Below are 14,432 nucleotides of genomic sequence, written 5' to 3' on the forward strand. Positions count from 1 at the left end.
GATCGTGACCCGAGCCGAAGTCGGACGCTCAACTGACCGTCACCCAGGCGCCACTCTGAGAGTGCTTTTAAATAGATCTAAGATCTTTAGAGGTTTTCACATGTTTAATTATTTTGAGGTTTGCTATTTACTAGACCCGTCATAGAACTCTTAGATTGTAATCCTCACTGTAATTTGACACTTGGCCAGAAATCATCGGTAACTCCAAAATGAGCCGCTGCTGCGCACTGCAAATCCCTAACCGTCAACACTGCAAGTGTACTTCCTCCATGTAAGATAGGGGTCAGCCTTGTTAACAGGTCGAAAACTAATCAGTAATTAATGGGTTCAGTGCCCACTCTGTCCTGTGGAAGATGAATGTTTAAGGTACCACCTCAGGAAATCTAGAATCAAGGCACACGAGGAAACAACAAGGCACTACAGGGGCCAAAGGCCAGCATTCCAGGTCTGGTTTGTTACCAGTTTGTTCTGTTTTTGTTTTGTAATCTCTACAACCCAGCGTGGGGCTCAAACTCACGACCTCAGCATCGGGCATCGTGTACTCTTCTAACTGAGCCATCCAGGTGCCCCAGCTAGTTGGTTAGTTGTAAATCACAATTTCTCTAAGCTTCAGTTTCCTCTCCATAAAATGGGTTGCACAGAGGAATTACCCTTCAAGTCTAAGCTCCTGGCACGTTTTCTCCACAATGCTTACTGTGCCCGCGCCCCCCCCCCCAGAGGCAGAAGACCCCCTAGGGTGCTACCCAAGACCACACATGGCTCACATGTCCTGCAGCTCCTGGGCTGTTCTGGTGTCCACCCACCCCACTAGACCATGAGCCAGCCCTGGGAGACCACAGGCTGTCTCTCTTGGTCACCAAATAATTGCAGGTCATTTTACTCAATAAATTTTTGATGAATAAACAAATTCCTTATACTTTCCAAAAATATTTTATTTTTATTTATTAAAAAAAATTTTTTTTTTTTTGAAATAGAAGGCGAGGGGGGCAGGGGGAGAGAGAGACAAGGAGAGAGAACCCCAAGCTGGCTCTGCGCTGTCATCACAGAGCCCGAGGTGGGGCTCCATCCCATGAACCGTGAGATCGTGACCTGAGCTGAAATCACGAGTCGGATGCTTAACTGACTGAGCCACCCAGGCGCCCCCGAAATACTTCAAAAGCCCACGGTTCTGTATACTCTACCTTGAACTGCTTCACCATCCCAGGTCACCTAAAAGGGAATTCACATAAAATTTTCTGTCTCCCTCATTCCCCAGCACATAATTTTTAAATCCTTACCAAACCCTTACTTTTTTAAACCTGACTGCCTTCATGTCGGGATCCACTCTCCAGGTCGCTAGCTGAGACTCTACACAGCATTCTTGTGAAAACTGTATTAAAACCAGTTGTTTGAATTTTTGTCTCTCCACTAGACGGAGAATCCTTAAGCTGGACATGTGTGGTTCACAATTTCCCCAATACTTAGCAGAGGACCTGACACATAACAGACATAATAAATATTTGGATGGATGGCTAGTTAAGGGTATCATCATAATAGAAGGACGGGAAAAGTCCTGGACTCAGAACTCAGCATGGGAGAGAAGTAATAAAACCAAGGGACGTTAACTGCAAAGGAAGCTTGAGCAGTACTCACTAGCAGACGAACTGCATAAGAAGAAACAAATATCCGGGGAACCTGGGTGGCTCAGTCGGTGAAGCGTCCGACTTCGGCTCAGGTCGTGATCTCACGGTTCGTGAGTTCGAGCCCCACGTCGGGCTCTGTGCTGATAGCCTGGACTGCTTCGGATTCTGTGTCTCCCTCTCTCTCTGCCCCTCCCCTGCTCATGCTCTGTCTCTCCATAATAAATAAATGTTAAAAAATTAAAAAAAAAAACAAAACAATAAAAAAGAGTGCAAGACTGACCACACACACACTGTGCTTAATGTAAGGACGTTTGCGGACACGGCCAAGTGACTAGATGAGCACAAGTTGTGGCTAATTGCAGGGAACCCCCTCAAACGTGGCTCTGACTGCGGACCACGCACAGCCCCCTCGGGAACAGCCACACGCAGGGAGCAGCAGTGAGCGACAGACACGTCGAGGGAAAGGAAACAGGGAATCATCTGGCCCGTTGTGTACAATTTCTCTGGTCCTACACACCTTCTGGATCACTCCAAGCCAGCTAGGGCTCATCGATAGGTTTGGTGCCTTAGCAAATTGTGGACATCTCATGATTTCAAGGCAAGAATACAGCTTCACAGGGCACGCCCGCCCGCCGCCCGCACCTACAATAAACCCCGTGCCGTTCCTGCCCGGATTCTGATCCTCGGGAAGTGGCTTTGGCTTTGTCCTAATATACCTTAGCCTCTTACCAGCGAAGTATGCACCTGTTCGAGATTTCATTTCTCTCTTCCACTGTTTCTCTGTGGGAGAGAGTCCCCCTCCCCTCCCCCCCCCCCCCCACCCCAGTATTAAGAACGTATCTAAGTTGCAAATGCCAGAACTTGGAGCACTTAAGTACCTGCACCCTTCGATCCATCATTTGGCTTTACTCCTTCCAGAGAGAAACACTGAGTTCTAGGCCACTGTGCGCCTTAAGTATCCTTTTAGAACTTGGCACAAGCTGTGCAACCTGGTGAACAAAATAGGAACCTGCCCCTCTGACACATGAATAGAAGAAAATAAGATAAACCCATCTACAGATTGACCTGGGAGTGTGGGCAGTAGACAACACCCAAATTCACGTATTTGGTCTAGAAACTCGCCCTACTAGAAATTACGACTGCAAATAGTTTCATTCTGAACTCACCGGACAACCGTTTCAAACTCCCTCAACCCAGGTTTTGAATGCCATTGCCCGGACTGCGTGACGCGCCACATGTGTGAAAGCCCGAGCCGGGAAGCACGTCTCCGTTCTGTCCCAGAGCCCAGCTGGGCTGCCTCTGGGCCGGGCGCGGTGGGCCATCAGTGCCGCAGTGCGCGGTGAGAACGTGCGTCCCCCGCTCTCGTCTCCTGCCTGCAAGGAGATTCCCGGGACGCTGGCCCGTGTGCGGCACGAGACTAGGCGAAAGGAGTCCTCTGAGTAACCAGAGTCTAATCTACCTCGAGGCTCCATCAACGCAAGTTAGTAGCCGGACTTCTACGCTGTACAAAGTCACAAAGGGAAGAAAAGACACTCTGTTCTCCAGGCAGCAGGCACGGAGGCCGGTGGCTGTGACCTGGGAGAGCCGGGACCCGGGGTCCTCGGGGGGCCCGATCCGGCAGGCCCAGGACAGCAGCGGCAGCGGCATCCGTGTGCGGGCCCACGGCTGCCACTGTGGTGAGAAGACAGCCACGTGAGTTACATCCGTGGAGCACTTCCTGTCCTTCCACCCACTGGCAGAGATGGTCTCATCTCATCGAATGGACACATGCAGAAGTGAAGTGAGCCAGACACGGCTCTACCCCTGTTAATATAGCCTAGTCCCGAAGGCCTCCGAGCCCTCAGGTTATGTCACTCACCTGTCAGCGACAGCCTGGTTCCCCTTCTGCTCCATAGGACCACGGAAGAGGCAGCCAGAGCCATGGCTCTGATCGCTCACTCTTATTCCAGTGCCAGAATCATAGGGACCCAGAGTTGAAAGGCACCTAGAGGACCTCCGATTCACCCCAAGGTATGCGTCCCTACAGAAACATTCCCGCAAAGTGACCACCCCTGAGCACGCTCCTAAGGCCACCCCAGGGGACCCACCATGTCGGGACACACTACTGAGGAGTGGTCCCCCGCAGAATTAAATGCCACACGTCCCTGGATGCCATAATTTGTACGAATCTCGACAGTGAGTCAACACAGGTAGAATGTACCAGCAGAAAATGGTGGACAAGTTTGCTCAGTTACTGGGGTGGAGATGTTCTATACCATAGAGTTTCTGAATTGAGGTTAAATCTCAGGTACATCACACTTACTCCCCTCACTAACTCGTCCACTTCCTGGGAAATTTCAGGACAAAAGCCAGAAAGCGAGAAGCAAAGAGAAGAGACAGTTCTAAAAATATTTCGTTCTCTGTCGGGCTTTTTCATAAAGCTGCCCCCAGAAAAGGCAATAGGAAAAGGTCCTATAAATGTATGAAAGGTTGTCCTATTTTCCCTCGGGCAGTCACAAAACGCCAGCCGCACCGGAGAGAGATGGAATTTTTTGGACCCTGCAAAATGTCTGTGGTCCTCTTTAGAAGGCTTGGGTCTAAAGACAAACTCTTGTTTGAAAGGCTGAAACTCTGAGGAACCAGAAAATCATCTCGGAAGCTAACAAAAATAACCGGGCTGTTTCCAGAACCGAGAAAACAACCGATGCTCCCGATACTTAATTTGGTTTAGAACAGGCCCACTTTCCCATCTCTTTAGATTTCCCATGCTACTTAGATTTCTCTCACCCCGAAGATACACACCGACTTCCCGATGAACAGAAAACAAGCATTATTTGTGAAAACGGTTGAGAAGTCGAAGACAGCACGAGAGACCATTGCTAGCTATCGACGTACCGTATTCCACGGTGTGGGGTGACAAGTCTAGGCTTTAGCGGTCGCAAATTCTAAAAGAAAACTCAGAGGGTACATATTTGGTGTTTTCCTAACCAAAAGAGCGGGCTAAAGCAATTCTGAAACTACACGGAGCGTGCATTCCAGGACTGAACAAGTAACGATACCACGTATCGTGATCACGTGTCAGGTTCCTCACGGTTACAGAAGGGAGTTATTCAGAGGCAGCAAGACGGGCCACAGCGAGCCCTGTGCTGTGGAACTGGCATCAGAGGCACCAGCACGAATTCATGGTTTTGGAGACTCAGAGAGACAGAAATAAAGACGGAAATAGAGAGAAATGCAGAGAAATAGAGCTACAGACAGAGAAACAGTTACAGGGGGAGACGGAGAGGTAGCACACATACCCACACACCTGCCTCCTAGCTCTGTTACCTGACGGGGCCTGGAAGCCACGACGAGCTGATGGCAATGCCACTTCGTGCCCAGATCTTGATTTCTAAGTACAGTTCTCCACCTAAAGGGACCAGGGCTGCCTGAGGAAAACGGCTGTTTCTTTTTTTTTTTTTTAATGTTTATTTATTTTTGAGAGAGAGACAGAGCATGAGTGGGGGAGAGACAGAGAGAGAGGGAGACATAGAATCCGAAGCGGGCTCCGGGCTCCGAGCCGTCGGCACAGAGCCCGACGCGGGGCTCGAACTCGCGGACCGCGAGATTGTGACCTGAGCCGAAGTCGGATGCTTAACGGAGCCACCCAGGTGCCCCGAAAATGGCTATTTCTAAGACTGGAATAGGGAACACACTAGATGGGCCTGTCACGTGCTACGGGGCCAGAGAGCAAAGAAACGCGCCAAGAATGACGGGGACCGTCAGAAGGACGCAGAAGTCATCCCGCAGGCCACGTCGGGGACAATCCGCGCAACAAAATAAATGGGCTCGGTACTGAATAAGGAAAGAATTTATGAGCCCACATTGAAACGAATAAATGAGCAAATAAACACCGAAGAGGAAGTTCAGCTTTACAGAAGAATTCCGAATACTAAACGTAGAAGGAATGTCAGAGTTAGAAAAGTCACCACTTCGGTTGGCACCTGGCACCAGTGTCCTAATGTCAAAGAGTGATCTGAGGATAGTAACACCAGCAGGTGCACGTGTGACGAGAAGCGTACTTTACATGGTCTCAAATTACCTCCTGTATCTTTTACTTCCATTTTTTTTAATGTTTTTATTTATTTTTGAGACAGAGAGAGACAGAGCATGAGCAGGGGAGGGGCAGAGAGAGAGGGAGACACAGAATCGGAAGCAGGCTCCAGGCTCTGAGCTGTCAGCACAGAGCCTGACGCGGGGCTCAAACTCACGGAGCGCGAGATCATGACCTGAGCCGAAGTCAGACGCTTAACCAACCAAGCCACCCAGGCGCCCCACTTTCACTTTTTTAAGTGAAACACTGACTTTTTAAAAATTCCATTGTGTAAAAACTCTTGAAAATATCTCACAGAAGACTTATGCAAAATGCTCATCACAACACTTGGGAAAAGCAAAACCCCGGAAGCAACCCAAATGCCCATCATCAGGAGAAAGGATATATAAACTGCGGTAGATTCAGGCAAGGGGCTACCATCAAAGGGAAAACCAAATGAAGCCCAGCCATAAAGCATCAGGATCATTTGTGGTTCTCAAAGCTCGGTTTCGAGACCGTCAGCATCACCCGCAGGTTTGTTAACCATGCCAGCTCCCCTCCCCACACCTATTGGACTAGAAACTGAGGCCGGGCAGGAGGGTGGGAAATGGCAGGTGGGTTTTAGGAAGCCTCCAGGTGAGTCTGATAGGCTCAAGTTAGAGAGCCACTGTTGTGGATGAATGTCAGTGACACCTGGGCAGGACGGGCTGGTGTCAGAGCACAATATGTCCCTTTACAAGTGAAAACTGGGGACACCTGGGTGGCTCAGTCGGTTAAGCGTCCGACTTCGGCTCAGGTCACGATCTCGCGGTCCGTGAGTTCGAGCCCCGCATCGGGCTCTGTGCTGACAGCTCGGAGCCTGGAGCCTGCTTCGGATGCTGTGTCTCCCTCTCTCTCTGCCCCTCCCCCACCTGTGCTCTGTCTCTTTCAAAAATAAATAAACCTAAAAAAAAGTGAAGGGGCGCCTGGGTGGCGCAGTCGGTTAAGCGTCCGACTTCAGCCAGGTCACGATCTCGTGGTCCGTGAGTTCGAGCCCCACGTCAGGCTCTGGGCTGATGGCTCGGAGCCTGGAGCCTGTTTCCGATTCTGTGTCTCCCTCTCTCTGCCCCTCCCCCCCTTCATGCTCTGTCTCTCTCTGTCCCAAAAAAAAAATAAATAAATAAATAAAATTAAAAAAAAAAAAAAAAAAAAAAGTGAAAACTGGCTAACCAGGATAACAGGGCTCACAACCAAAAAATATGGTAAATCTATAAAAAGAAAAGCAAGAAATAATGAATCCAAGTTACTCCGTGGAGGTAAGAGGGTAAAATATGGGGAAGGCAGCCTCTGAGAACGACGGTGTTTTACTTCTTCAATTAGGCAGTGGGTACGAGAACCTCCTCACAGCTCTTTTTTTTTCTGTTTTATTTATTTTTGAAAGAGCGAGCAAGCAGGGGAGGGGCAGAGAGAGCGGAGGACAGAGGATCGGAAGCAGGCTCCGTGCTGACAGCAGAGAGCTCGATGCGGGGCTCAAACTCACCAACTGTGAGACCACAACCTGAGCTCCAGTCAGACGCTCAACCGACAGAGCCCCCCAGGCGCCCCGCATCTCCCCACCTCCTCAATGATGGGGAACGATGGTGACTTTACAGTGAAGCACAAGACAGCCACCACCTTACCGAGGCACCAAACTTAATTATAGCATCAGGGACAGAACCGTTATGCCTCCGCAGAGGCTGCACCGAGGAGGCTGCCACAGCACCTCCACGGTCTTCTTGCCGCAAACGCACAACTGGAATTTAATCCTAAGGAAACATCAGACAGACGCCGGCTGAGGGATGTCCTACAAGACACTCTTCCAAAATGTCAAGGTCAGGAAGGACAAGGAAAACCTGAGCCCTTTCAGACTATAGGTGGTTAAAGAGGAATGACCGTTGAGTGCAATGTACTTTGGATTCTAGACCAGAAAAATGTTTTTTTTTTTTTTTTTTTTTATAAAGGACATAAAAAAATGGAGGTGAGAGAGGGAGGGAGCCAAACCATGAGAGACTCTTAAAAACAGAACAAACTGAGGGTTGATGGGGGGTGGGAGGGAGGGGAGGGCGGGTGATGGGCATGGAGGAGGGCACCTGTTGGGATGAGCACTGGGTGTTGTATGGAAACCAACTTGACAATAAATTTCATATTTAAAAAAATAAACAAATAAAAATAAAGGACATTAGTGGGAAAATCGATGAGATTTGAAAGTCTGTAAACTAGAGAATCATGAAATGTCAATGTTACATTCCTGACTTGGATCGTTACAGTGCGGCTGTGCTCTGTTTGTGCTAAAAGATTTGCTGAAAGATTTGGAGGCAAAGGGCCTCGTATCATCAACGTTTGAAGGGTTCAGAATAAAAACTGTGCGTGTCTGTAGGTGTGTATGTGTGTGTGAGCGTGTGTGTAGGTGTGGGTGTGTACGGGAAGAGAGAGAATGGAAAAGCAAATGTGGTGAAATATTAACATCCGGGGAAGCTAGGGAAACAACATGGGGAAAATCCTGGTCCTGTTTTTGCAAACTTATTCTAAAAATCTGAATTATTGCAAAATAACAACTTTAAATCACTTTTCAATTTTTTTAACGTTTATTTATTTTTGAGAGAGAGAGAGAGAGAGAGAGAGAGAGGGAGACAGAGGATCAGAAGCAGGCTCTGTGCAGAGCCCGAGGCGGGGCTCGAACTCACCCTGAGAACTGTGAGATCATGACCTGAGCCGAAACCAAGAGTCAGCCGCTTAACCAACTGAGCCACCCAGGTGCCCCCGATTTTAAATAATGTTCAACTTGCCCTTTGTCCACAGTAACCAGGAATATTACACCCACTCAGTTTTCAGCAGGAGCTTCTTGCCAACACGCCAAAAGCATTCATTGTAACAACAACTCACCCTAACGAGTAACAGTTCATAGCAAACCCTTGACATTGGCAGCCGAGTTAAAGAAAAACCACCTATTGTCCAGCCTTCCTCCCTTCAAGTTAGAACAAGTAAGCCCCAAAGGTAACAAACAACCTGAATGTGGCAATGTATCGTAGAAAGTCCTCTTATAATTCCAACTCAGAAAAGTAGGTGACATTAGTTAGACAAATTATCCAATCCCTCTGGGCCACTGTCAGATCATCTTTATGGTCTATTTTAATTCTCATTTTTCATAAGAATCCATGCATGAATTTTATAACAGAAATACTGCTTGCTTTATAATTTAAAGGTAAAATATAGATACCACTAAAATCAAATCTAGAAGTTCAAGCAGAACAACAGCGGCCTGGACAATAGACATTTTTCATGAACTATTTACCCTAATAGATCCCGAAATGTATGACCTCAGGCCAGGATGATATGTGACCACCTCCTTATTTCTCATAGTCTGGAAAATAAAAATTTTCTTGTGCTGTTGGATTTCTGGAGCTTAACCGGCTTCACCAACAAGCATGTCCAAATGCCTCGATCATCAGACTGCTGGACATGTAAACAGAGCAATTAACCCCCAAGTCTATGACAAGCAAATAACATTGATCACATCTTTTAAAATATGTAATGAGGGGTGCCTGGGTGGCTCGGTCGGTTAAGCGTCCGACTTCGGCTCAGGTCACGATCTCGCGGTCCGTGAGTTCGAGCCCCGCGTCGGGCTCTGTGCTGACGGCTCGGAGCCTGGAGCCTGTTTCGGATTCTGTGTCTCCCTCTCTCTCTGACCCTCCCCCGTTCATGCTCTGTCTCTCTCTGTCTCAAAAATAAATAAACGTTAAAAAAAATTTAAAAAAAAATATGTAATGAAATAATTTGAATGGATTTTTATCTACCATTCTAGAGAAAATGTTGTGGTACCCTAAACACAATCAACACCCACGTACATAGAATTAACTGTTATTCAGCTGGCTTTAATAAATAAAACTAGGTAAGTCACAACTGCTGTGTCTGCATTGCTAATGCTTTGTTTTGTTTTGTTTACATTGCAATCCAGGCCTATCTCAAGAAACAAGAAAAATCCCAAATACAAAATCTAACAGCACACCTACAGGAACTAGGAGCAGAGCAACAAAGAAACCCCAAACCTGGCAGAAGAAGAGAAATAATGAAGATCAGAGCAGAAATTAACAATACAGAATTCACAAGAGCAGGAGATCAATGAAACTAAGAGTTGGTTTTTTGAAAAAAGAAACAAAATTGATAAGCCTCTAGCCAGGCTTCTCAAAAAGAAAAGAGAGAGGAAACAGATAGAATAGAGAAATCACAAATAGATCAAATCTCAAATGAAAACGGATTTGTCACGACCAATCCCTCAGAACTCCGAGCAATTATCAGAGGATGCTGTGAAAAATTGTATGTCAACAAACTGGACAACCTGGAAGAAATGGACAAATGCCTACACGACCAGATTATTATTAAAACTGAACACCGTGCTGTGACACTATAATTACTTAAGGGACACAAAAGCACCACATAAAGCAAATGGTATTTCGTAGCGGCTACTCACCTGAGAGCTCTTGCCGCATTTAGCATCTCCTGAAACGATCACAATTTGATTTTGAAGCAGGTTCTCCATAAAGGAGTATTTTTCTTTCCATATTGGAAGATCCTCTCTTTCTTTTAGAAGTTTGTAATAACGTGACGAATAAGGCAATCCATCAAAAGGGTTAAGTTCCAAGTCCTCGCAGGCCAAAATCCCCTCCTCATCCCCATCGCTGGAATCAAGGGATTCTGGGAAATAGCGCTTCTCGGACGCAGAGTTGGGACCTTCCAGCTCTTCTTCTTCCATCTCGTCCGAGAGGGAGCTCAAGCAGCCGGCATCCTACATCGGGTTCCTCCGACAATCACCCACCGCCAACAGGGTTGAAAGTCCACGGACGCAGACTCCGGTGTCCTAACTGTCAAGACTTCAGTCCGCGGTCTGGGCAAGTTGAGTGCCTCAAGTCTGCATCCGGTCGCCTCCGCTGGGTCCCCTACGGTCCCGGCTCGCGAAGCACTCTTGAGCACGTTAAATGACGGTCAGTAAACCACACTACCAACAGACAGACAAAGAAGGAAAATCAGATACAAGGTGTTCAGGAGAAAAAGCACAGGTGTTCAAAACAAAGGCGTTAACTGGTTTTTTGTTCTTCTTTCCTGGGAACTGGCTACGGTCTGTCATTTCTGTGGCCTATTTGAAAGCCGAGGAATAATTCAAGGCTCGCTCTTCAAGTTGGGGCAGCTGCGGTTTCCTCCCCGCCGGCCTGGAGACGGTTCCACGCTGGACCTCGTGCTCTGGGCCTGACCTCGATCGCAGGCCCTGACAGCAAAAGCAGCAACCAGGGGATGCGGTGGCTGTTAGGGTCTCTAACGCCACTACGGGAGATGCTGGGCCCTGTAACAGGGAAGACTGTCAGGGCCCAGGGGGTGTTCCCCTAACACTGGTTACCAGACAGTCTCTATTTTTTTTTTTTTTTAATTAAGAAACCCTCGAGTTTAAAAGAGAGTATTTTTTTTAAAACTTCATTTTCCATTTGCCTGTGCCAGTTGACAATGTCAGGCAAGGGAGGTGGATTTTTTTTACACCAGTAACGTATTCCCTACCTGTCAGGTAAGTGATCTTCCAGTCAGGAGTGATTTTTAAAAAATCCAAATCAACATTGCTGAAAGTAAGCGTCTTTTCACATTAAGCAGGTGAACACACGAAAAAGTCAGAAAAACTCAAGTAAAAAAAGAGCAGAGCATAAAATGCCATTCATGATACTGTCAGTGAAATTACTCTTTTTACACCACTCCATTTACCGTAACTATTGCTTTAGACTGTTGGGGCTCAAAGGGCTAACTCCTCAACCTACATAATAAAAAAGGCTTCCCCACTGGTCAAGCCAGGCTCCAGGGAAACAAACACTCCAGAAGCCCCTGCTGAGTGCCTTCTCAGGGCCTCCATTAATAAACCAGACATGAGACACACACATGAGGATACTTTTGGGGTCAGGACCAAGACTTTTAGAACTCACACAAAAATAGGCCAAAAGAGGGAGAAACTAATAACCAGAGGTGGGGGGGGGGGGGGGGGGAGGGGAAGGATGTTGGAGCTCCTCAAAGGTAGAGTTCTTCAAAATTCATTCTGGAAGCCACCGTTTCCAAATTAAACTGGAGTTACAACGATGTAATAACACAAATGTAATATGGATTAATGGCCCAGCTCTTTGCCACCCCCCTATGGGTGGCACAGAATAGATCCAAGAAACACGATGGCTTGAGATCACAGGACAAGCTAACGTTGAGAAGGCATCCAAGAATCAGAAAATCCCAATGCTTAAGAGAAGTTAACATTTAGTTTTATGTTCAACTTTTGCTTTATTCTGATTAGAATCCCTTCTAGGGGGTTCTCATTTGACAGGTAAGTTAAATTGTTGCCATGACTGATGATTGTTGGAGGTACTAGTTCTGAACTGTTTTACTTCAAAAAAGAAAAAAAGCACAGCTATTATTTTTACCAAATATACACCCCTGAAATGCTTCTCTTAGTTTTACAATACTCCTTAAAGATGAAATTATCCTGTACTGAAAGTAACATTTATAAAGGCTCGAGCACTTTGAACCCCCAGGCAACAGTCAAGTTTTCTGAAGAGTCATCTTTCTAGAGACCTCAGGCTCCCCTCGCCCCTTCACCACACGTACACTGTACAGCTGTATCACCCATTTCTCTGTCATGGTGGATTCAAGATGGCGGCAGATGCTCTGCCCCTGCTCCCCTGGAGAGGCGGACTCTATTTCCTCTCCCTTTACTCTGAGCTGGCCCTGTGAATCTCTGCCATCAAAAGAAGGCAGTCAAGTGATGCTGAACCGCTTCCAAGATATTCACATGCCTGAATCACCCCCGTGGGAGCCAGCTGTTATTGGGTGAGACGCCCAAGCCGCGTGAAAAGGCCGCTGGGAAGAGACCAAAACTGGGCTTCTGCTGACAGAAAGCACAGGCGTGTCATGTGGGTAAGCCACGGATAGCGCTCCAGCCCAGTCAGGTCTCCAGATGCCCACGGGCCCAGCCAACACACCAGCCAGCAACAGCAGCACCCACAGGAACCCAGTCAACCCCGAAGAATTGTGAGAGGGAACACAGGGTCACCCACCGCTCCTGGAAGCTACTATGTTCCAGGGTAGTTTGTCGTCTTGCAGCAACAGATAACCAAAGCTCTGCCTACTAAAACGATCTAACTGTCTCTTCATGCCTCAGGGTCACCATTACGTCAGTTCCTAAACAGAACGATGTCCTCAGACTTCCCTTAAGCGTCCACGGGTCAAAGGCCAGACTACTGGTCTGAAGAGCCGCTTTTCTGCAGAGATTCAGTCCCCACGTCCCACTTTGGTCAGTGAGCTTGCCCCGTGAGGCCCCCCTCTGCTTCTCTAACCTGCTCTCCTACCTGGCATGTTAGAAACCAGTTAGGCTTGTTTGACAGGAAGACCTGGAAGGTCGAGTCCTCAAAGGGTTCTATATTGACTCCAGTAAGTCTGAGCAAAGCTATGAAGTCTGTGACATCTGTTTTCACTACTCAGATGCACTTCTTGCCGCTCTATAGTTCGGAGTTTGGGATTTCGACGGGGCAGTGGCTGAGTCCTCCCTGCATTTATCCTGCAACTGACATGAGCCGTGTCAATATTTTCTGGGATATAATCAAATACACATACAAGAGATCCATGTTTCGGCCTTCGGCAAATTTAATAATACCATCCTAAGTAAGGGAAAACAAATATTGTAGGTTACGTGCCACTCAAAATAAAATTTAGTAAAAATTGTTCTGTTGCCAGCAGAAACTATGTTGCACTCCAAAGAATCGGAAAGATTGGTAATTTGCTCCTTTTCAAAGCTATCTTACCTATAAACTGGGGACTGCATGATTTGTCAAGGGCCGCCCTTTGAAGTGAGTCTATCACAACTTTTAAACGAGTACTTATTAAAATACTACAGACCTAACGTAACACGAAACCACCTCAACAACAAAGAATCAGAAGTCGATGTAAGAGGAGCTACATCTTAGTCACTCAGATGCTCGGCTCTGGCGCAGTCATTCTAGAAACACAGTTCACAGAAACGGAAAGATAAAGTTTGCAAGGGGCTAAGTAAAAACAAGGTCGTGAAACCTGTCCGGAGAAACTCTGGTTTAGGTTTCACAGTTCAATGGTCCTCTTCTGCATTTTTCTCCGTGTTCGATTTACTATAAATATCTATTCCTCACACCGATCAAATTCTCAAATGTACAACTTCAGGACTTCACGGAGATCTAAAAGGGCCAGTGTGGTCTCATCCGGTCTCACGGCTTCAATGCCACCCACACGTGGGGGACTCTCACTTATAGGTCCTGTTAATCCTGGCTCTTAAACTTCAGTCTCCTGTGTTCAACCACCGACTGGTCACCTCCACCTTGGACATTTGACAGGCATTTCAACACGTCCTAAACCGAGCTCCTGATGTTTGCTCCAGAGCCACAGGCCGGGTCCTCCCCTTCTCGATGACTTCCTCCCTTTCAATGGCTCAGACCCAAAATGCTGAGGTTACTCTTGATTTCTCTTTATCTCAAATTCCCCTGCCTACAAAGATGCGCACATCCTAATCCCTAATCCCTGGAACCTGTAAATCTGTACTTTGCATGCCGTCTTCGTGAAGACGTCATGAAGTTACAGACCTCGAGACCGGGAGCCCGTCCCGGTGAGTCCAGTGTAATCTTGAGTCCTGAAATCAGACGACCTCTCCCAATTATAGTCAGAGGGAGACAGGACTATGGAAGAAGGGCCAGAGGGAT

The 14,432-nt window shown here is 47.3% G+C and overlaps 1 protein-coding gene across 4 annotated transcripts in view; it reads right to left on the bottom strand.

Annotated features, from left to right (window-relative positions):
* Positions 1–14,432, bottom strand: part of DHX32 (DEAH-box helicase 32 (putative)) — a 52,863-nt gene that overhangs the window by 28,464 nt on the left and 9,967 nt on the right. For all 4 annotated transcript variants that reach the window (XM_042909356.1, XM_042909353.1, XM_042909355.1 and 1 more), the window contains one exon: positions 10,160–10,684. In XM_042909356.1, coding sequence (XP_042765290.1) covers positions 10,160–10,441 — 282 coding nt within the window. In that variant the 5' untranslated portion in view covers positions 10,442–10,684. The remainder of the gene's footprint in view (positions 1–10,159; positions 10,685–14,432) is intronic.

This window comes from Panthera leo, chromosome D2, assembly GCF_018350215.1.
Source record: "Panthera leo isolate Ple1 chromosome D2, P.leo_Ple1_pat1.1, whole genome shotgun sequence".
NCBI classification, from domain to species: Eukaryota; Metazoa; Chordata; class Mammalia; order Carnivora; family Felidae; genus Panthera; species Panthera leo.